This window comes from Aedes aegypti, chromosome 2 (genome assembly GCF_002204515.2).
Source record: "Aedes aegypti strain LVP_AGWG chromosome 2, AaegL5.0 Primary Assembly, whole genome shotgun sequence".
Classification (NCBI taxonomy): Eukaryota; Metazoa; Arthropoda; class Insecta; order Diptera; family Culicidae; genus Aedes; species Aedes aegypti.
In genome coordinates, this window is record NC_035108.1 from 268,201,858 (window position 1) to 268,225,003 (window position 23,146).

The window sequence follows — 23,146 nt, forward strand, 5'->3', positions numbered from 1 at the left end:
TACGGAAAGGTCAACAACTATACTTACTCATATTGCAAGTAGGTTTGATTGGTTTCCAGCGACCTCTCACGCATTTGGATGTCGCATTCGGGCTGGCCATGTTTGATACATATCCCTTGCTACATGTCATTCGTACGATCGTCCCAGGGCCGAATGCTTCATTTGGATCCTTTCCGGGTCTTACAATTTCCAGCTGGGCATGCGCTTCGCTAGACAAGGGCTCACATGGTCCCTTAAATTTGATTTTCTTCGTTGGATCTCCATCCATTCCTGTTGGGTCAGTCTGGTTTGCAGTGGCTCCAGCATTTTTACGATTATTTTTCTGTGATCTTCGTGTGTCTTCAGCAGATGAGACCGATACTTCAACGGTGTTACGCTTACGACGAATGATTTGTGAATGTAGGTTTTGCATCAGTACTGGAGTTGAAGCTGGTTTCCTACCAGTGTATGTGAAGTTATGAGATAAAGTAGCATAGAGGCTGTACGGGTCTGAGCGAATTTGAACTTTCGGCGTTATCTCCGAGGCAAATTGCCAATTAGTGTGCGATCGCCCGGTTAGCGGTGGAGGAAAATAGTTGGAATAAATGTCATTTTCTCCCACATTATTCGACATGTTGGTCTCTGGAGTATCATGGAAGTCGTATTTGTAGGTGGACTCTTCATTAATATTCGGAATAACGATCGGAGGCTGAGCTTTTGATTTAATTCGTGATTTGTTTACTTTAGATTTCGGTGAACGTGGAGGCTTTGTCGTATGTTCTTCTTCGAAATCGTTTGCTCCCGTTCGTGAATTTTGTGCAACCCTGTTTCTAGAAATTGATTCCGGATCCGTTGTTTGCCATTTCCCATCCTGAACTTGCATTTCCTGCAAGGGACGCATTTTGTTATAGCCAAGCAAATTTTGAACGTAGTTTCGGTACTTGGCTCTTATTCGCTCATAATACTTATTGTATGCGTGTTCGACATCCGATAGTTGACGTCGTTGGCGAATTGGAAAAGTTTGTATTGCGTTTTTCAAAAATGCATTGCGATTGGCTTCCACGTTTCTTTTCGCTCTAAATCGTTGGAAATCGTCAAAATTATAATGCCTCTTATGAGCCATTTGCCCTCTATATCCTAGAACGCTGCGTTTAGCTATGCCATGAGCTTCCATAGGATACAGATGGTGATATGCGTCGTGCTCGTCGAGCTTTCGTTTTAAAAACCGATAATGCTGTTTGAGATGATTTGATCTGTTGAATCGCAGTCTTAGATCGATTGAACGGCGTCGTCTGTTCCATCGCAGTCTTGGGTGCTGGCCTGGAATGCACGTGGGAAGCTCTCTGGGACTCCATTTTCCACCGATACAGGTTGCACCAGGTGGACCAGTGTCGATAACATATCCTTTATCACATTCGTACATAATTTGTTTATTATTGATAACCTTCCTCACATAGGGTCGATAATCGTACAGACCCATATTACCTACCAGCAATACTTTTCCATTCGGAATATATCCAGGAAATGCACAGTACACTTCCTGACACTGCGGAGTTTCCCCCGTCCAGTTTCCAAAAGAGCATATCAGAACATAATCATTAGGGTTCGATAGCTCTTTTCCTCCAGGAGCTACTAGAGTGTACCCGTCTTTGCATTTAAACCTAGCACGCATGCCGTGTTCAGTTTTTGGTGCCAAAACCATTCCAAACTTTGGAGGCTTCGGCATAGTCTTGCATCTGGCGGGTGCACAACGTGGAATGACACTCCATGTTCCGTTGTTACACGTTGGTGGCGACAGCGATGAAAATGGAAATTCGTAATGTTCGTCGCAGATCACTTCCAGAACGGTGCCATGTTTCACTTTAGAGCTGCTTCCACTTGTCGGTATAATCGTTGTCATGTTAACATCCAGTTCGAATTCGATCGGTATAACTTGACCCTGAGATATAGATGGGACCACACAGGGAGCCAAACACTGAGGCAACGGATAACGCCATCTACCATCTATCTGACATACCGATGAAGTATTTCCTACCAGCAGCATTTCAGGGTGGCATCGGAAAATAATGCTGGCTCCAAGCCCCGTTCCACTTTCTATGTTTTCCAGCCATCCGTTGTATAAAGTTCCCGGGTGGCCGCAGTTAATTTCTGAAATTGAGAGACGTTAAAATTAAAGGTTCGCTATTTCTAGCACCCAAAAACCTACCTTTACACGCCGGTAGAGTTCCGGTCCATCGTTTATCAGCTCCACAGCGCCGAGAACTCTCGCCTACCAGTGTATAGCCGTAGCGGCACTCATAGCTGACAACCGAATTGTACGATGTACTCGTGTAGATGGCTTTGCCGTTTTTCGGATTCTCTGGCGATGGACATTGTACAGATGTGACCACTGAAACCAAATTTAACTCTTTGGATGATAAATTCTAGCACAAAAACACATTGTCTGACCCATTGTAGGTTTTCGCTCTAGTTGCTACTTCTAAAGTCTGTGCTCGAATAATTTATAATTATCAATTATATTTGGTGTCATATGTGTACTTTCAATAGTACAGTCACCCCACAGTTATGGATAGCACACAGATATGGATCAGAGTTGAATTAAAACGGGAATATCTCAACAAATAGATTTGCACCTATGCATAACACATTTTGCCTACGCAGCCCTGTCGTCCTGCTTAGTCGCGCTTAGTCGACGACTAAGAAGCTTTTCTCAGCATTTTCTCAACGCCCTTTGGGACATCAAGCTTGTGCATGAAGATCAGGTGCAACTAAACGCCCTGTGTTTCATTACTCGAAATTAGATCAGAATTTGTTGCAGCTCAATTACATTTAACGCCCTGTAGGATATCATTTAATAATTACAAGCTATATTAACGCCCTGAGTAGTTTGACCTTATTCTATGGAGAACAGGCGCAACTTAACGATATGAAGACATCAATTCTTAGTTGTATGAACGCCCTGGAGTAGTTTAGCTTTGCTCTATGTAGATCATGTGCATCTCAACGCCCTGTATGACATTAATCGATCAAGCTGTTTCAACGCCCTGGAGTAACTTGACTGTATTCCACATAGATCTTTGTGAGATCTGGAACATCACAACGTCCTGTAGAAAATCAATCGTAATTTTCATACTGTGTTAACGTCCTGGAGTAATTTGACCTTATTCCATGTAGATCAGATGCAACTTAACGCCCTAAATCAATTAAAAATTCCAAGCTGTATCGACGCCCTGGAGGCATTTGACCTTATTTCAAGTAGATTAGGTGCATCTTAACGCCCTGAAGGATATCAAATGTAAAATACAAGCTTTCAAAACGCATTAGAGTTATCTTATATTATCTTATGTAGATCATGTGCATTTTAACACCCTATATCAATTGAAAATTTCAAGCTAAATCAAGGCTCTGAAATAATGAGACCTCATCCTACAAAGATCAGCTGCATATTAGGGTGAAGATAAATCGAAGCCAAAGTTCAAATTTTCAAGATCACGGATCTGAAGAACCAAACATCCGTTTGAGCTGAAAAGCTAATCGATTGGTCACCACCATTGGTCACCACCATTGGTGACCAATCGATTAAGTTTTCAGCTTAAATGGATGTTTGGTTCTCCTTCGCCCTTCATGACATCAATCATACTTGTAAAGCTTCATTGACGTCATGGAGTTTGACCATATCTCATTTAGGTCAGACCTGTAGGACATAAGCTGAAAATTCCAAGCACTATCAACGTTCTGGATTAATTTGACCTTATTATATACATAGATCGGATGTATCTCATCGTCCATTAGAAAATCAATTAAATTTCGAACTTTATCAACGCTCTGAAGTATATTCACACAATTCCACGTAGATCATATGTATATCAACGTCCTGTATGCTATCAAACCAAATTGTCAAGCCTTATCACTGCCCTGGAGTAAACTGTAGATCAGCTGCGTCTTAACGCCCTGTATGACATCAATCGAAATTAACCGGAGCTGTATTAACGCCTTGAAGTAATTTGATGTTGTCTCAAATAGGTCATCTTAATTCTTTGTAGAACAATAATTCAAAATTCAAAGCTTTATCAACCCTGCAGAAATTTGACCTTAATCCACATATATCAGGCACATCCTTACACTCTGTAGGACATCAATCGAAATTGTCAAGCTGCATAAACACCTTGGAGTAATCAAGAGCAAATTAACGCCCTGTAGAAAGTCAATTGAAATTTCCGAGCTGTACGACCTCTTGTCACCACTAAATTCTGAAATCCTTATAACCCTTTGGTATATAAACTACTTTTCCGTATGAAAAGAAAAATTATGTAGAAATTCCGACATTACTTCAGCATGAATCAATATTGATCGAATCATCTAAGTAATTCTTGAAGTTTGATGAGATACATGGAATTTTGAAACTAAAAAAAATAAGCAATCAGTTCGCATTCTTCTTCATTTTGCGCCTATCCAACGCATATCTATAATAATAAGGAATAGCTAAACATTTGTTCGGTAATCTCGTCAGGGGGCAGTTAGTAGAACAAATAATGATCTAAATATTTCATTGAAAGCTGTGAATTTGGCGTTTTAATTTTGTTTGCCGATAATAGTCGAATGATGCCAAAGTCGTAATTTACCGTTTTTTCCAATGCTGATTAACTTCAAAGACATATTTTTTAAATTTTACCTAATAACTCGTCTTTGCACGCTATTCTGTTAAAAATAATGTTTGGTATGTTACTGAGTAATTCTTGCGGAAACAAAACCACCAAGCACATATCGTTAGAATTCCAATTTCCAAAGAAAAAAAATAGTTATAGCATCTGCAAAGACTTGGTGAGCAATGGTATTAGCCCTTGGAAAAGAACGATTATCTAAATTTATGCAAATAACATATTTCATACAATAAGGTAATAAGTATTTTTGCCAGCTTGTAAGGATATTTATTCGCTTAATTTGCTACAGAATTCCAACTTTATGTGTATAACAATACTTATCAGCAAAGTTCATAATACTATCGATGCTCAAAAGTTGTTTTTTGGTGTTTTAGAAAAGTATTGCATTTTGCCATGTAAGACAAACAAAGAGTTTTGTATGGAGACTGCAAGCATGTTGAAAAAATCGATTTAGACTAAATTTTATTGTGCAATGTCAACCAAATTATATCTAAAATGAAAGTTGAAGTCCTATTTAGTAGAGATGGTTGGGTCTCGGGTTTTCAAACCCAAAACCCGACCCGAACCCGAACCCGACGGGTTTGAAGGCTACAAAACTATCCGGTACGGGTCAGGTTCGGGCTTGAAAAAAGTCGGGTTTGGGTCGAGTTTCGTGAGAATTGTAAACAGAGTAGTAACCTGAAATATTCCGATGAATTTGCCATATTTTCGAGCTCGGGTTTTATTCGGGTTTTTCTTACAAAAAAAAATCGGGTTTCGGGTCAGGTTCGGGTTTGAACAGCGAAATAATTTCGGGTTCGGGTCGGGTCCGGGGTTGCCTTTCAATTATTTTCCCGGCTTCGAGTCGGGTCCGGGTTTGAAGAAATAAAATAAGTCTGGTACGGGTCGGGTTTGGGTTCAAAAAATGTGAAACCCGACCATCTCTACTATTTTGCATGTTTACTTTACTGCCCATAACTGCATATTTGTAACATTCGAAAAAAGTAGGCATTGAGTAAATGGGATACAAGGTGTGCATTTTATGACAGTATGGGAGGAAACTAAAATTTCAAAAAAAAATACCAGGAACTCAAAAGTGCTTATTTGAGGTTGATATTTTGTACAACTCATATCGCATACTAGATGAATAGTCAGAAAATGATTCTGATAGAAATTTTATTGCAATTACATTACGAGGCTCATTTATAATCTCAATGTGACTGTTATGCGATTATAATTACCAATGTGACAAAACAACTTGGTATTTTTTTTTTCGAATTTTCTAGAACAATCTCACATATTTCATTAAGTTGATCGAAAGTATTTATCATTTGATGACTCTCCATGGTATTAACTCCAATTTGTCAAAAATGTCGAATGTGACTGTGGGCAGTTTATTGGATCACAAAAAAGTTTGAGTAATCATACTTTAAATTTCATGTAAACATCACTTAAACCAGTGTTTTATACTACTTTGGCGACCTGTAGCTAAAAATTGTGACGTGCTGGGACATTTCTGAGAACGGCATCAGATGCAGCGGCCCCAAATCTACTAGAGACACATAATTTGGTTCTTGAGACACGCAAAAATGTCATTTTTGTTACGCTGTGTATTAGTTCTCATGTGGTTGGAATATATATACAATTTTCTTATGAGACTCCCTCATTAACGCCTGGAAGTACAACCGCCCTCTGGGCTATAGCAACGCCCTCCTCAAAAAGGGACGACTAAGAAGCTCAAATTTTACGACTACAGGGCTGTGCCTACGTGAACCATAAATTTGTACAGCATCACAATCAATTGTAATATGCTTAATCATATTTTTTTTCGTTCGAAGGAAATAAAATGTCAAGCGTGTTCCCAGAAGCGTTGATTTATAACTGTGGGGCATTGAAACCAACATGAAAAACTAAAACCAAAACTAAAAAATGCGGCAATCAAGCTTCTTAGAGATTACGACTATATCGTGAACTTTCGTATCTTTCGAGCTATATTGCGCTGAAAAGTTATGCGAAAAGCCGTGATTAGCTAGAAACAACTTTTAACAGATCCAGTCTTTTTGTTTGCTTCGTGATTTTTACGCACACAGTTTTTCAGACTACCTCACAAAGTGGAAATTCGAAAACCTGCCTGAACTAAAAACAAGCATCATCGAAGATGAGCTTTTATAATATGCCTTGGCCTTACCATTGACACCACCAAAGATGTTGAAGTCAAACAGATATATCTAAGTTACAATCTAGTATAGAAGATAGATCACTTACCTTTATACTCTATTTTACCCACTACTATTCCCTATTGCACCCAATATTCCACTAACCGTTGGATATGTGATACTTCTACTTTAATAGTAATAAATTAGAGAAGAAGATTGCAAAATGGATAACACTGGATTTCAAAACACTTCTATTGCAGAGTGTATCCAATGTGAATAAACTTGTGTCCAGAAATCCTGTAATTAAACTGATTATCATTGATACCATTTCCAAAATTTGGTATCAACCATTTAAACCACCGCCAATCGCTAATACTCGCCGCCGTTATTCATTTTGCATTCTTCTTCTCAGAGTATGTGTGGTTTGTTTGTTTGTTTGCTTGTTTATTTTTTTATTGTTCAATTCGCAATAGTTTTTCACAATTGATAACAGTGTGCCAATAGATGTCGAGCCGAAGGAAAACAAAATGAAAATGAAACAAGTATTAGAGATTGCGGCAATGATTTTATTCAGGAAATTGTGTTACATCAGCGTACAAATATGTTGAATCCTTTTCTGCTTGTTTCAGTGCTCTTATCATCACTTTTCATTGCAATGGACCTCTATCATAAATAGTATCATCGAATTACTTGAAACATTCGATGTCCATGAACAATATATCAAATGTCGATTAGGTCCATGAAGCCAATCGGTTATCTCTTTCTGCTACATCATAAATACCTTTTCTGACCAACATGTTACATATTTTTTCACATATTTAAAACCATTTTTCACACTAGTGGTTAACCTCTGCTGCAACAAAACGTTACGCACTTTTCTCTGTGTTGAGTCATATTTTGAAGGTCCTAACAATTGACTTAATACACAGTAATGGAATGCAATGAAAATTTCCTGAATCTGCATGGAAACTTGTAAGTTCCCGCGATAAAAGTGGTATCTCTCTAAGTACCTATATAAGCGCCACATTATAATGCATTTGAAGCCCCTAATATCTAAGTAGGAATGACTGTTTGCTGGCCAGTACAATCATTTTGTAAACTTGAACCAGCTAGTTAATCTTTTTTTTTTTTTCTCAAAACCATTCGGCAAGTTTACTATGAAACTGGTTGTGCTTAAAGTGAATGAAAATGGAAGTCGGTGAGTTGAGATAGAAGTTGTTATAAAAAGTACTGTTTGAGGTTGAATGTTTAGAGCATGCAGGTTGAAGTTTTATGGGCGAGTTTGTAGATTTGCAAAATTTGATTGTTCAGTGTAATAGAAAAATTTTGAAAAATGTTCCAAACATGTTAGAACTGGAATGTAAGTACAAAATTATCATCCCATAATGAGAACTCATTCTTCAAATCAAGAAATTTACTGAAGAGAGTAATTCAATCCGACGGATAGGAAAAGGGATATTCATGAGTTTGTTATTATTTAGCTCCATATGGGATTATAGCCCTGCAAACATCTACAAAAATCCCATACAAAATTAGCTCAAAAGAAGTGTGTCTCTTCAGTAACATGCTTCATTAGGGTTTGAAGAACGTGTTTTTACTATGGATTGATAAGTTTGTGCTTACATGACAGTACTAACGTGTTCTGAAAATTTTTCAAAATTTCTTCATAGTAATTTCCATACAAACCTACATTGTCCTTGAGCCCCTTTTAAATCTCCACCGAAAAAGCTGAAATTTTCACAGTACAGTATTGATATCGTAAGATATCAAAGAACATCAGATCGAATATGCATTGATTATATTCCACACAAATGAAAATAACATCGAGATAGGGAGATATTGAGAGACTCTGCTAGTTCAATTATTGATGAATGGCCACTTTGGTTTTTCTGGCCCACCGAAATAACCCAGGAATGGCCACCGGAAATACCCTTATTGTGGAACATTTCAGTTTTTGTACCAAAACTAGGCTTGCGATGGCCAATTCTTCATGATTTTGAATACCTGTGACTTTGATAGTTTTATAATTGATAAATGACCACTTTGGTTCTTCTAGCCCACCCAAATAACCCAGGAATGGCCACCGGAGATACCCGTATTCTGAGACATTTCAGTTTTTATACCAAAACCAGGCATGCGACGGCTCATTCTTCATGATTCTGGATACCTGTGACCTGTGATTGTTATGCGAGCTTTGTTCGTAGTTTACAGTCGTACACCCACCCCGGCCGTAACCACTTAAATTTATGGTAAAAAGTGAGCTATCATTATGCTATCCGTCTTTCGTTGAGCGAAATTTTGTTTGGGGATGGACATGGTGTAGTGCAGTACTTCCCAAACTGTGCGCCGCGGCGCCCTGGTGCGCCGCAGAGCTTTGCTAGGTGCGTCGCGTGTAAATTATAAACTGACATGAACATTATCTATATTAAAGGTCGATAGAAAATTCAATTCAATTGCTATCGATTATGAACCCTCTTAAGTATACATATTAAACGTGTGTTCAACGCCCTGAGCCTATAGTTCTAATTCGATTTTTGCAAAGGTTTTGTGAGCGATATGAGAGAGTATCTCTCTAACTAGCCAACTATAAGAGGGTCAGCAGGTCAGCAACTACTGAAGGTACCGGCTTCGAACAACACGGTTCGTCGCAGAATCCATGACTTCACCGAAGCTATCAACTAGTTGATTTACTGAAAGTTAAAAAATATGCTCTGCAACTGGATGAAGCTACGGGCAATAGCAAGGACGCACATCTGTTCTGTTTTGTGCGATTTATCTATGAAGACACCTTCTGGAAAGATCTGATATTTTGTAAGCCAATCACCGGAGGGACCTCTGGGCAGGGATCATTCGATATCGTCAATTCTTATATGGTTGAACACGAAATTCCCTGAAAAAATGTTTTGGAGTTTGCACTGATGGAGCTCTTGCCAAGTCTGGTCGTTTTCAAGGATTACAAGCACAAATTCGCATCAAGGCTCCTAATGTTCTGTGGACTCTTTGCATTATTCACAGAGAAGCATTGGCAGCAGAAAGTAAAGACATGAGCGATGTTGTTGAAACGATTGTAAAAGTGGTGAACTATGTGAAGACTCGTACAATAAAAGCAAGATTTTTCGCAAAATTATGTGACGACATGAGAGCCGATCACTCCAGTTTGCTTTTCTAAGGCAGCGTTCGTTGGCTCTCATTTGGAAACTCATTTTGGAGAGTATTTCAACGCATAAACGAAATTTATTCATTCTTGGATGGTGAAAGTTTGGGAACCGCTGGTGTAGTGGTTAGTAAACACGCCTCTCACGCCAAATCCCATCCCCGATATAGTCACTTATAACGTAAAAAGTTAGAGTGAAAAATAAAGCCATCGGTCCCTAAATGAACTGGCCTAGGGCTAAAAAATCTCGTTAATAAAGATAGAAGCATCCGGTTATCCGATGCAGCATGATTTATCGTAGTTAAACAACGGAAACGAGTTAATATTCATCGATGTACAAAAATGATCTGAATCATAAAAGCATTCACAGAAGATAGAGTGGAGAAAGTTTGAGATTGTAAAATGATCCAAACCTCATCGATTATAGCTTAAGCTAGCCGAATTCATAAGTACATTTGCGTTCCAGTCGATGATTTGCAAGAACTATCAAATTTCAACATTCAGAATCAATTTCAAGTAGAATCTTACTAATGCTACATCAGGGACCCCAAATAGCATTATTTTATATTGAAACTAGTTTTACGAAAAAAAGCACACTGGACAGGATATTTTTTGTGCCCTCACAAATGAAGTAAACTATTATTATTTTAATAAATATGTTTATTTTATAAAACGAAATCACGATAACTATCCAAGCCTATAGTTATTTATTTTATGATTGCTCTTACTATAAGCATATTGGTGACAAGATGCTTGTAGCTTGCTTATAATGCAAGTATTAGCCTAGATTTCAAACATGACTAACATTTCAAACCAGGGCCAAATTTAGACAATCTTTGGGGGCGTGGCTGCATTAGTCAGTTTAGAAATTTGTCATTAAGCGATATCTTGTTTCATGAAAAACGTTTTTAATGTTATCACATGGCGTAAGCTCAATAAGCTTTAAAGACACGTTTATCTATTGGCTATTTCATAAGCCATATAAAACTAAACATCCAACCTCTAAACATTCAACCACAATTTCGGTTTTCGTACATAATACTCACAAACACAGGTAGGCAGTTCCTTCGGAGTCCACGATCCGTCCGCTTGACAGTATCTTTCGGCTTTCCCAACTAATTCGTATCCTTCTCCGCAGTGGTAGGTAACCTTACCACCGAAGGTGTAACTTTCACCCGAGTGCCATCCGTGATTGGGATCCGATGGTTGACCACATGAACGAGCTAAAATAAACATCCGTCTAAACCGAATGCTTGACATATAAAATCTAATGGTTTCCAACTCACGTTCACAGGAAATATCCGGTCCGTACCAACTGGCTTGTCCATCTACAGCTAAGCACTTTGCCCTCGGAAACCCTGCCGTTGCATAACCCGTATGACAGTGATACTGAACCGTTGAATCCAAGTCAAACGTGGCCTGTTCCGGAAGGGCCGAGTGCCGTGCATGCTCAATTACAGGAGGTTGAAGACAGTAGACTGGAATAAGATCGAATGAGTATATTAACAACTTCACTAAGCAACTAAACCCTTGTTTGTTTTAAACTCACTGTTTTGCTTGCAAATTGGTTCACTTCCAGCCCAGGTTCCATCCGCTTGGCAGAGACGGCTCTGTAGCCCAACCACGTGGTACCCATGCGGACATGTGTAAACGGCACGTGATCCAAAGTGCTTGCCAGACACGTTGACGTCCCCCATGGACGGTTTGTCTACCGGTGGACATTCTCGGTCCGGCTTGATACACGACATTCCACACGCTCCGTCGCACAGGCATTTCTTCTTCTTGCTTTTGCAGTCTTCATCCGAGGAGCATTTTCTCAGACATTTTTGTCCCTAGCAAAAAATAGCATCGCACGATTAGATTGAAATGCGTACACCAAAGTCAGTCAGCGTATGACATGATTCAGATTGGAAAGAGATGTTCGTATGCTGCTTACCAGCAGTGTCGCTTGCTCCTCGTCTCGTGGACACTCGGTCGAGGGCAAATTCCGAGGATTCTTGTAGATCCGCCCGTCGTCGTCTGCCTCCGATGATTCGTCATCCTCATCCCACTCAGAGTCGTTATCATCGTCCGCCTCGGTTACCGCTGCCGTTGGCACACAATAAGCTAGTAAGAGTAGAGGAAATTCAGAGAAAGAATATCAGAAAACTGCAAGTGATAAATGTGCAGGAGTTGAAGTGTTCTGGAGATGTTAATCAACAAAGACACGTCGAAAACTAGAGATAACGCAACATGATAATCTCTAGTCGAATATAAATGTTGATATGACATAGTACACTAATTTTGCTTCTTCTTTCGTAACGTCCCACCTAGGACAGAGTCTGCTTCACAGCTTAGCTTTATTTGCCGATTGACTATTTTTGAATGTGTAATATATAGACGTGTGACAGATACAAAGAGACTCTATGCTCTGGGTAGTTGAGAAAATATCCAATCCTAGACCGGTGTGATTCGAACCTGCGACCATCAGGTTGGCCTTACGCGTTCACTACTACGGCCATCTGGGTCCCTAATTACGTAACGCTAAAATTGTTCATTTTCAATATTTCAATAACACAACACCAGACCTTTCCATTTCCCTACAGCTTAACGCACTGCGTACACAATTCCTAAAAATGTTGCTCCTTTGAAACGACTGTAAATTTTAAAATACTATCTTGTGAAACAGTTTTTTTTTCTATCTTTATTAACGAGATTTTTAGCCCGGGGCTAGTTTATCTCGGGACCAACGGCTTCGCTTCTTTTCCGAAGGAAGTCGTCACTGATTTTTTTAGTCACTATCTCTGGGATGGGATTTGATCCCAGGTCCTCGGCGTGAGAGGCGTGTGTTCTAACCACTACACCAGGTCCGTCCCCTGTAAAACAGTTGAACGAAGATTTATAATCCAGCCGAATTTAGGCTCAGATGAAACGTAAAAAGTAAATATAATTTCTGTCATCCAGTGTAATTTCGGGTCAATTTGTTAATTTGTCACGGTTTTCTATGCTTAATTTTAATTATGATTTATCGATTACGGCTAACCAGCCGAGCAGAAGTTTGAACAACTCAATATTACATACTCTTTGCAATTGGATATAATGAACAAATTGAAGTGAAATTTGCGAATAAATCCGATTTACACGTCTTCTGAATGAGAATCGAACTCACGACTCCCTGTCCACTAGATAGGGCGCGTTATTCCTGCACCACGTGAATACCCATGCACGCAGAAGTTAACCCGTTATAAGGGTATGTGAAATATCGAATGATTCCGTCAAACACGCTTGGAAACGAAATTCCGCGGAATTCCACGGAATTCATACAAGCGGAATTTTTAATCATCATAATTTTAATCGAAAATCACTATCACCAAAGTTTCTTGAAATACACTTTGAGATATGCTTATTCAAGTAACGGGAAAAGTTTTTGATGTTCCTTGCGCCATTTTGAAATGTTACGCTTGGAAAAGTGGATGAAAAAACTATAGAAACGGGGGACGGACCTGGAGTAGTGGTTAGAACACACGCCTCTCACGCCGAGGACCTGGGATCGAATCCCATCCCCGAAATAGTCACAAAAAAATTCAGTGACGACTTCCTTCGGAAGGGAAGTAAAGCCGTTGGTCCCGAGATGAACTAGCCCAGGGCTAAAAATCTCGTTAATGAAGATAGAAAAAAAAACTATAGAAACGCTTGTATCTTTTCATATGAACATTTTAGAGGTATAACGTCTTCAGAGAAAATGTGTATTTTGCTCATATCTAAAACTCTTTAGAACATAGTAGGCCTTAAAAATCGATATTTTCGTAAGTATTGAGGAAAAACCAATTTTTCACCATAAAGTTTTAAAGTGACCTATATCTCTAAAACTATCAGATATAGAAAAAAATGATGTTCTACAAAGTTTCCATATTTTCAAAAATCTTCAATATTGTTGCACATTTTGTTGCGCTATCTTTTGAAATAAAAAAAGTTTGAGAGCGAATTTCGAAAGCTGTGAAATTCGGCGCTTAGGACACTTTTGCGTAAAACGCGCCTTGACCAGACAAACAAATGTTCAGAAGGCACCAAAACCCTATCTCTTATATTTTTCAAGTTATTAGTTTATTCCACTTAATTTCGATCCGTGGATCAATGTTGTATCTCATCACTGAACTGAGATATAAACAATCAAAATGGTCGACCACTAGCACCATCTTTTGAGTGTTTTCCGAACTAAAAAGGTTTTAGGCGAATAGGTCTCGTTTAGTTGGTCAACTTGGTCGAAGACACCAATTTTATAACTGGACTGAGATACAAGCAAATTAAATCTCTGCTCATTAGCGCCATCTAGTGAACGTTTTTCCGAATTTATAAGTTTCTATGCGAATAGGAATTAGGGTAACGTATATAACTTGGACAGGCTGATCGTTCTATACTCATTTCCAATGAGATGGTGAGGAATATATTTACAGGATATCATGCATTGCATTATTAATACACTATGCTTCTTATAAATGATGACCATTTTCATAACAAGTACAAATTGAGCTTGCTTGAGCTTGATTGGCCGCCCGTGGATGCACTCCAGTATCGCCAGATCAGCTGCACTTACACAAGGAACCAACCGAATGACTGCTTGGGACTAACAGGCATCCTCAGTGTATAAGTGCTGGTGATCTTCTCTATTTTTAGGCAACAATGGCACCTGCCACGTCAGAATGCAGACCAATGAGGGGAAGGGGGAGGAATTGATGATGCATTGAACTGGCTCCCACGTAGACCGTATATTCCACTGCATCCACGCCAGTTCATGCGGGAGTGTATGGATTGGGGGAAAGGCATGGCAGAGAGGTTTGCTTTTGTGGTTAGCAGACTGCCTATGTATCAGGCGTAAGAAAGGCGTGCGCGTGGAAGAATGGAATCGTTAGGGAAACGGTTTCTTGTCCGTCTCTGGTTCTAGCGTTTGCTATGAACGAATAGTTTGAGTGTGATATATTTAGAATGAAAGATAGAAGCAAGTGAGAGATATACAACTACAAAGTACGAGGAAAGGGACGGGCCTGGGATTGAACCCATGACCTTCTGCATATGAAGCAGAAGCGGTAGCCATCAGACCACCAACTCCGTCAAATTTTCATAACAATTACAAATTAGCTTTAAAATCATCAAAATTGTAAATTGTATCAACAGAACATCTGTGAAACCTACGAATGCAAGAGGATGTACATTTCAAGAACATACATTAAATGCAATAATAGCGTTCAGAATTGGCATTCATAAAAAGTTTAAAAGTGGCAATATGATGAAAACTGTATAAAATTGAAGCTCAGCTTATCTAAAATCTTAACATGAGTATAAAAGGTATATATCAGGTGATGTCCAAAATAGATTATGGTTTTTTTCAGTTGATATAATTTGGCCATTTGATGAAACACACTGGAATGTTGCATGCATGCATACTTGCAGGCGTATTTCGTGGATCTGATGATATTTGATTTATTAAATTAAATTTTCGATTACCACTAATATACACATCCAATAAGCGAAAAAACGCATACCGTGGCGAATCAAAATCCGGACGGTACCAATATCCGGACACTATGGTAATATTTATCAATTAAAAGTAAAATTGAATGTTTAAACGTTGATTTTAGATTGAACCTTCGAGTATGAACATAACTTATCAATGTACATTCACTTGTAATCTAGTTACCATTGCCAAAATAGTAAAAATAACGAAAACAAAAAAGTTGCTTCAGTAGAATGACTTTTCTTCGCGGTGAATGTGATTCTGTTAATAGCATCGATGAGTACACTCACAACGTTTAGTGAAAAACAATGAGTCAATATATTGGTTTTAAAGTAGTGTTTACAATATAATTGTTCACGAAGTGGTAGTTTATGAGTTTAGTGGCACCATATTCTAGGAATATGCAGTAAATATCTGTTTTAAGTTCAAAGAAGTGTCTGTCTGGTTTTGGATCCAGATGGTTTTAAATCCGGACATTGAAGTGAAATCCTATATCTTGTGATGGTGTTTAAATATTTTTTCAATGAAAATCAAGACAAAACATTAATTTATACCAAAACATGCCAAATGAGTGTTAAGAACAATTCAACGCATCATGAAGTGTAGCAAAATTGAACAAATCACTAAAAGTTGCAGTTCAAGCTTCAGGCGTTTCAGTCCAGGTAACCAAGTAGCAATCTTTAATTACATTTCAATATTTAAACTATTACAGCAAATATGCATTCCACAAGCATTTAATTGGTTTTCATAATTTCATGTTAAAATGTAGCTGTCCGGATTTTGATGCAAAAGTGTCCGGATTTATAGGCATTACTTGCTGCAGGTGTCCGGATTTAAAGACAATCCACATTGTTTTAAATATTTTAATGTTATAATCTAAATTATTATCAGAAAATTTATTATATTTACTAAGATCTGGCATAAAACTATTCATTTGATACAAAGACTTTAACAAAATACCAAGAATACTCATTGAAAACGAAGTTTAAACATATGTGCATGCTTAAGTGTCCGGGTATTGATTCACCACGGTACGTAACATGTAAGCTCTTAAAATTTTATGATATAACCGTATTTTTAAGAAACCATTGAATTGATATTGAGATAACGCCCCTGAGCAAATTATATTCACATGAGGGTGTCCAAAATGAATATTTGGTGTTCGAAATGTACAACAAACAGGCCGCTTAAAAACGCTATTTTGGAAGGTGTTACGTTTAAGTCTGAGTTGTGTAAGATATGCAAATTAAAGTCAGTCAGCACGTAAATATTGCAAGCCTTTAACATTCAGAATAAAATAAACTGCTCCGCAAACCGCAAATTAAGAACCCCTGCGCACGTTTGCATTCCATCCGTCAACCGAGAAGAACGACCGATCGGCGACGCTCACAGAATTTCGTATATCTGCACACCATGAGACCACCTTCTGCATAGCATCGAGAACGTGCACCAGGAAATAACAACCACATAAGACTGCCACTACCACAACGTCAAGCTAGAGCAGAGAGACCACTCTCTGCGCTCTTTTACGCACACAGTCGTCACACACGCCACGACGGGAGAGACGATTGAGAATTATTCGCAGCCAGCTCACTCAGTGTCAGCCCGCCGAAACGACAGTGCACGCAAATCGAAAGAGTCCGGTCTTCGTTGAAACGAAAAACTTAGCCGTCCATCTTGTGAAGTTTGGGTAGGATAACCGCGTGTGGTTCCTCGAGTGAAATTAGTGCCAGGCAGGAGGCCCACCATTTGATTCCAGCCAAGGGTAAGACAACCCTAATTCCATTTGGCTCAAAACGCTGATTTCTGGATTCATTCGAACAGGAAATAGAGCGCACAGAGGGACACACGGACCACCATTTTGCATTTCGGTTTGCAGAAACCACGTTGCCCAGGGTAAAAAAGTAAGAGGTTGTTTCCAAGATATAACCGCCAAGTTGACGTTGGATAACGTTAGCTTCTTCTATTTCCTGGCTTGAGACCGTCACAAACTTATGAGAGATTTCTACTGATATAAATCCGATAAATTTTCATACTATTTGTTGCATGCCAATTCTGACCTATTATGGACATTGTGTGTTATTATTTGGTTGGTTCGGTTAACACTTCAACACCGATAGAATCGGTCGATGGAAGAAGCGGTAACTCGTCCTCCCCAAACAAATATTCCGGTCGAACATTAGATCTACGCATGATCCGCTAATATTGGTTGCTTTAGTGGGTTCCGAAGCCAGTTTGAGGTTGAGGTACTGCTCCATGAAGCCCCTGAGCACCATGTTTTCTTCTTTGCTCAAATCGATGTTAAACTTGCCAGTCACGATGATTGGCATGATCTCCTTTTGAAACTCGAAGAAGTTCCGCACCATGAAGAACTTCTTCGGCTTCGTCGTGGTATCCGGGGAAATGTAGAGGCGATTCCAGAGCTCAGCCGTAATGATCCTGCAGGAAGCGAGTGGCCTAACTGATCGGTTTGTTTGAGGATATCAACCTGTGCGCGATCCAAGCGTGTCAGCATCATGCCGAAGGAAAACCAACTGACTCGTCGTATCCGTGGAGAACGCGCTTAAATTGAAGTTCAGCACAATTTCGAACAAACCGGCCCTCTTTAGGGCCACAACAATGCATTCGACGTAAAAGAGTTACAACCAGAGACATTACATCTATTACTATCAATTGATTAATTAATTTATTTATTTATCAATTATAATTTTGGTTGATTAGTTTTCAACGGAGAGAAATGTCAAACAAAGTTCTATTGGTTCTAGGTTCCCCTTACTCGGGTCGGGCGGCGGTAGCATTTTTGCAGTCTTCTCTGTGTGCGTATTTCGATTCGAACGACAATTTCTTACCAAATCAAAACATCAACAAGGCTGTTGCTGAATAGTTTTAGCTCTTTGTTTGACAAGTTGATACTCTGATCGCTCTAGCATGCATTTACATGTAGATAGCGATGGCGTCAACGGCATTATTTAAAGTAAGTAAAGTTTGTAAGGATGCTTAAAATATATCCCCGAGCCCAATTTCATCTTCTTAACTCGTACCAATTAGTTCATACGGTTGAAACAATTAAATTTATGTTAGATACCGTAAATTCGGGTGTAATTGATCAGTAGGGTGAAATTGATCACCGTGTCACGCGATTTTATTTCTTACTAATACTGCACCAAGCACATTGCAACCTATAGTAAATGAACATTGTTTGTCTTAAATAATGTCTGATTGTGTATTGTGAAGTTTTTTGTGCCACAGAATGTTTATTTCTATGAAATTAATGTAAAATTGTAGAATCAAGTTTAGTGTGGAATTGATCATCATCTATGAACATCTAGTTCTAAACAAGGATTTGGACATGGTGTAAACCTGAAAGTTTGTGAGGATGCTAACAATATATCTCCAAAACAGATTTTACTATCAAAACTCTTACCAATTTGTTCGTTTTGTTGAAAAATTCAATTTTCTGCAACAAAGTAGGGAAATCCTTTGGAAATTGCCTACATTTAGGCGTTTTTCGCGGTATTCTTGAAATTTAATTATTCATTATTTCCATAAATATTGTCTCGTTAAGAATTTGGCAAGCATATTTGGATTCAGGAGGCCCAAATTAAGTATGTAAAGTAGATTTCGAAACTAACAATAATAACGATGATAAGTGATCAATTTCACCCCGAAATGGGATTCCTCGATTTTTAATTTTAGACCAGATTTTTGACACTAACATCACATTTGTTAAAAAATTTCGGTGCATGAGCCAATGAGGTTCACCGTCGTACTTGTTTTCCTGCATTTAGTTGTATGATATTGATAACATTTTAGAAAGCATACCTAGAAAACAGTGAAAAATGATCAATTTCACCCGAAATTACGGTATCAGGGATTACCTCAGGAAATTGCCTACATTTAGGCGTTTTCAAAAATGAAAATAACTATTCATTATTTCTTTAAAAGTTACATTATTGAGAATTTAGCAAGCATATTCGGATTCAAGGAGCTCATATTCATTATGTAGAGTCAATTTAAAAAATAACAATAATGGCATTGACAAGTGACATTATTTAAGGGATGATTTTTAGCACTAAAAACACATTTGTTAGAAAATTATGGCACATGAGCCAGGAGGCTGCCGTCGTACTTGTTTCCCTGCATTCAGTTGTTTGGCATTTCCAACATTATTGAAACAGACAAGAAAAATATGAAAAATGATCAATTTCGAAGTACCGTAAATTCGGGTGAAATTGATCAGTAGGGTGAAATTGATCACTATGTCACACGATTTTATTTCCCTCTAACAGAGCACAGAAATCAATGCATCATATGTAAATGAACGTTGTTTGTCTTAACTATTGTCGAATTGCATGTTGTGAAGCTTTTTGTGTTAAGGAATGTTTATTCCTATGAAAATAATAGAAAATTCCATAATCGTGTTCTGTGTGGTATTAGCAGACATCAAAAAACTTATAGTTTTAAAGAAGGATTTGGACATGGTGTCAACCTGAAAATTTTTAAGGATGCTTGAAATATATCCCCAATACGAATCTTATCATCAAAATTCGTACCAATTTGTTCATTTTGTTGTAACAATTGAATTTTTTACAGATATCAGAAGATTCCTTCGGAAATTGCCTACATTTTGGCGATTTCTGCGGTATTGTTGAAAATTAATTGTTTATTATTTCCATAAATTTTGCATTGTTAAGAATTTGGCAAGCATATTTGGATTCAGGAGGCCCAAATTAAATAAGTAAAGTTGTTTTCAAAATTAACAATAATTGTTTTGACAGGTGATCAATTTCACCCCGAAATGGAATTCCTTGATTTTTTATTTTAGAGACGATTTTCAATACTAAAATCACAACCGTATAAAAATTTGAGTATATAAACCAATTAGGCTCATCGTCGTACTTGTTTTCCTGCATTAGGTTTTTTGGAATTGGCAACATCATTGAAAACAGACATGGAAACAGTGAAAAGTGATCAATTTCACCCGATATTACGGTACGGTACATGTAATCTTCAACACGTCAAACCCTTATAAAAGCAAGAAAAATGTGCTTTTCTATTGGAAATAAGACATGCCACAATATTTACCAATTTTTCAATAGTTTAGTCATTGAAATCAATAGTTTCCATTATTCGAGTAGATTCGTAGAAAGATTTCCAATCGATTGGTGCAAGAATCTTGACAATCTATGCGGGCTTTAGTAAGTTATTAAGAGTTAAAGTCTAACCACTTTTCGTGACGCGAGCGATTTTTCGTTTTTTCGAAATTGTACCCCAATATGTTGCCGTAAGACGTTATCCAACGTCAAAAGCAAAAAACCCATACGATCAGCCCTCGAAGTCGAGAAACAGCGCGACGGTCGGAACCGGTGCGTGGGAACCCAATCAGTTGGTGCGTCGGTAAGGCCTTTTACCACCCGTTTTGGATAAACAAGTTTAAACGCCGTTTCTGTTTAATTGCGCAGTTTCCACCACGCCGGACTACTGTAACCCTGATTGCACCATTCCCGAAGGTCAACCGATAGTCATACATCCCCGGGACAAAGAAAGCCTTCCATAGGAAGTAAGCCAAAGCCCAAAAGTTAGGCCCACCACCAGAAGCTAATCGGCCTCGTGCGTTAGGGTTTTCTTTTTTCGTTTATTGCAGTCAGTTCGAGAGGTCATTGGGAGCAGCCAGACGAACCAGGCGGTGGCAGCGAGTCAGTGTGGTCTTCAACCCCCCTCAATCCGGTTCAAGTTTACCGTGGATCTAATCTCGCCAACATTGGGGAAGGCACCCGGCGGCGTGCGTCATATGATCACCGATTAGACGGATTCGAAGCGATTGGCGGTTCTCGGCTGGTGCAGGAAGCAAGCGATTATCCGGAGGGACGAAACTATCCGCTAGGCAGAGCAGCGTCAGAGAACTGCACGCGGTCTCGTGGGTGTCGTCAGTTCAGCAGCAAGATTAAGTCGGTGTGAGCATCGGCCAGAAAGGCGGAATGATGTGGCTGCAGAGCGTCAACGGGGTAGCGGCGGTAAGCAGGGCGCGCCCGAAAGTGCAGTGAGTAGAGCAAATCTAGTTTTTAAGCAAAGTAAAGGTTAAAGGAGAGGCTAGGAGTCAGAAGATAGGAGGAAAGGATCAGGAAAAGGAAAATGATGGTCAGTAAATAAAAAACTTGTGACCATGATCAGTTTTGTGTTGGAATTCAGTTATTTGTGCGCATTCCCTTAAGAGCTTTCCGGGGCTGATCGAGGTTTCCATTCCCCCCTCGACAGAAACTCGTAACAAAGGTAATGCCACAGTTTGTAAGCTTTTTCTCTCCATAAAATCAAAGTACAATTTGCTACGTATTTGCTCGAAAAATATGCGAAAATATCATATCCTTTTAGTCCATTATGTCCTGATATGCAGCAACTGGTAGCTACAAAGCAAATGGATTATTATTAAAGAATGACTTGCTAAACGGAATTTAAAGTATTTTATGAAAGCTTGTTTGGATTACATCATAACTGGGCAATCTTCATCCTATCCTAAAATTAGTATTTTGAGACCCATTTCCTTCAAAAAATCCCTCAAAATATTCGGTAATAGGCAGTTTTCATAACGTTCAACCTATCAGCTTAGGAATGTAATGACAAGAAGAAAGTATTTCAAAGCACCTAGGTGATAGATGAAAAACAAATAAATTACACACACGTCTGGTTTCGCGTGTGACCTGACAGCGTACTCCGAGAAGGTGGATAATGTACCTCATTTCACTCAAACCACCCGAGAAAATAAATTGTAGGTATAAAAATACTTGTTACCACACGAAGGCGCGTCAAATTTTCGTCCTCCTCTGTCGTCGACATCGCTGTCTTGTCTACCTCGTGACCGTCTTTCACTTCACTATGGTTGATAAATAGAGCCCATCAGTCTCGCCAGCAGTCAACTCGACAGCGTAGCTGAACGTTTACACATTCGTTCATGCGTTTATCTCGGAAAATCTTCTCGAGTAGAGACATCGAGTCTACTCCGAATCTCATGACCGACACACAGTGGTTTATCTCATCGATTTCACTATCAACATTGAATAACTTTAAAACTATTGATTTTAGATAGTTGGTGTCGTCGAAGAAGTTTCTTGATATGATATTATGAATTCGATTAACAGTACACTTTTAACCGATATTTTTTTTTTTAAACTTTTTTGTTCATTTTTGTACCTTCTTCAAAGTAATTGGAAAAGATAAAATACACATATTCGCTGGATACAAAAACTCTCAGTCGGTAAAAGTTATAAAGTTTTTTTTTTATAAAATTTGAGTCCACTTTCACTTTTAAAATTTCCATTCTACGCAAAAAAAACGCAGTTCCATCGAGGCTTTAAGTTCTAACTACTCCCTAACTACTACATACCACAAATCAAAAAATTGTTTTTAATAATTGAATTATTATTGAGAAACTGATAATACAATTTTTCCAAAAAGTAAAATTAAGCCATGTACATTCCATTTTAAGCGTGTGCTAAAGTAAGAACTTCATCTAGGATCACAAGAAAAGCGGCTCGAGATGGAAAACAACTTTTATTGTTCTCGCAAGTAAAAAATATATTGAAATTCAATTATTCAATTTTGATCGTGAGAACTATGAATTAAGTCACTGTGCATTGTTCGTTTTTCCGTACGAACGGATACAAACATTACGGTGAGTACTATCATGTTGATGACCGCTTCTTGCCTCGCTCCCTTCTGCAAAGCAGAAAAT

General features: G+C 38.6%; 1 protein-coding gene and 1 long non-coding RNA gene across 2 annotated transcripts in view; one reads left to right on the top strand and one right to left on the bottom strand.

Moving 5' to 3' along the window:
* The window catches only part of LOC5571729 (sushi, von Willebrand factor type A, EGF and pentraxin domain-containing protein 1), a 102,481-nt gene that overhangs the window by 43,169 nt on the left and 36,166 nt on the right, over nt 1-23,146 (bottom strand). The window contains exons 2-7 of the mRNA XM_021845031.1: nt 11,866-12,035; nt 11,479-11,761; nt 11,216-11,407; nt 10,976-11,152; nt 2,186-2,368; nt 28-2,127 (exon numbers count right to left, since the gene is read on the bottom strand). Of these exons, the coding sequence (XP_021700723.1) occupies nt 28-2,127; nt 2,186-2,368; nt 10,976-11,152; nt 11,216-11,407; nt 11,479-11,761; nt 11,866-12,035 (3,105 nt within the window). The remainder of the gene's footprint in view (nt 1-27; nt 2,128-2,185; nt 2,369-10,975; nt 11,153-11,215; nt 11,408-11,478; nt 11,762-11,865; nt 12,036-23,146) is intronic.
* LOC110676580 lies at nt 16,677-17,324 on the top strand. The gene is made up of 2 exons (XR_002500532.1): nt 16,677-17,185; nt 17,245-17,324. It is a non-coding gene; the product is annotated as an uncharacterized LOC110676580 (long non-coding RNA).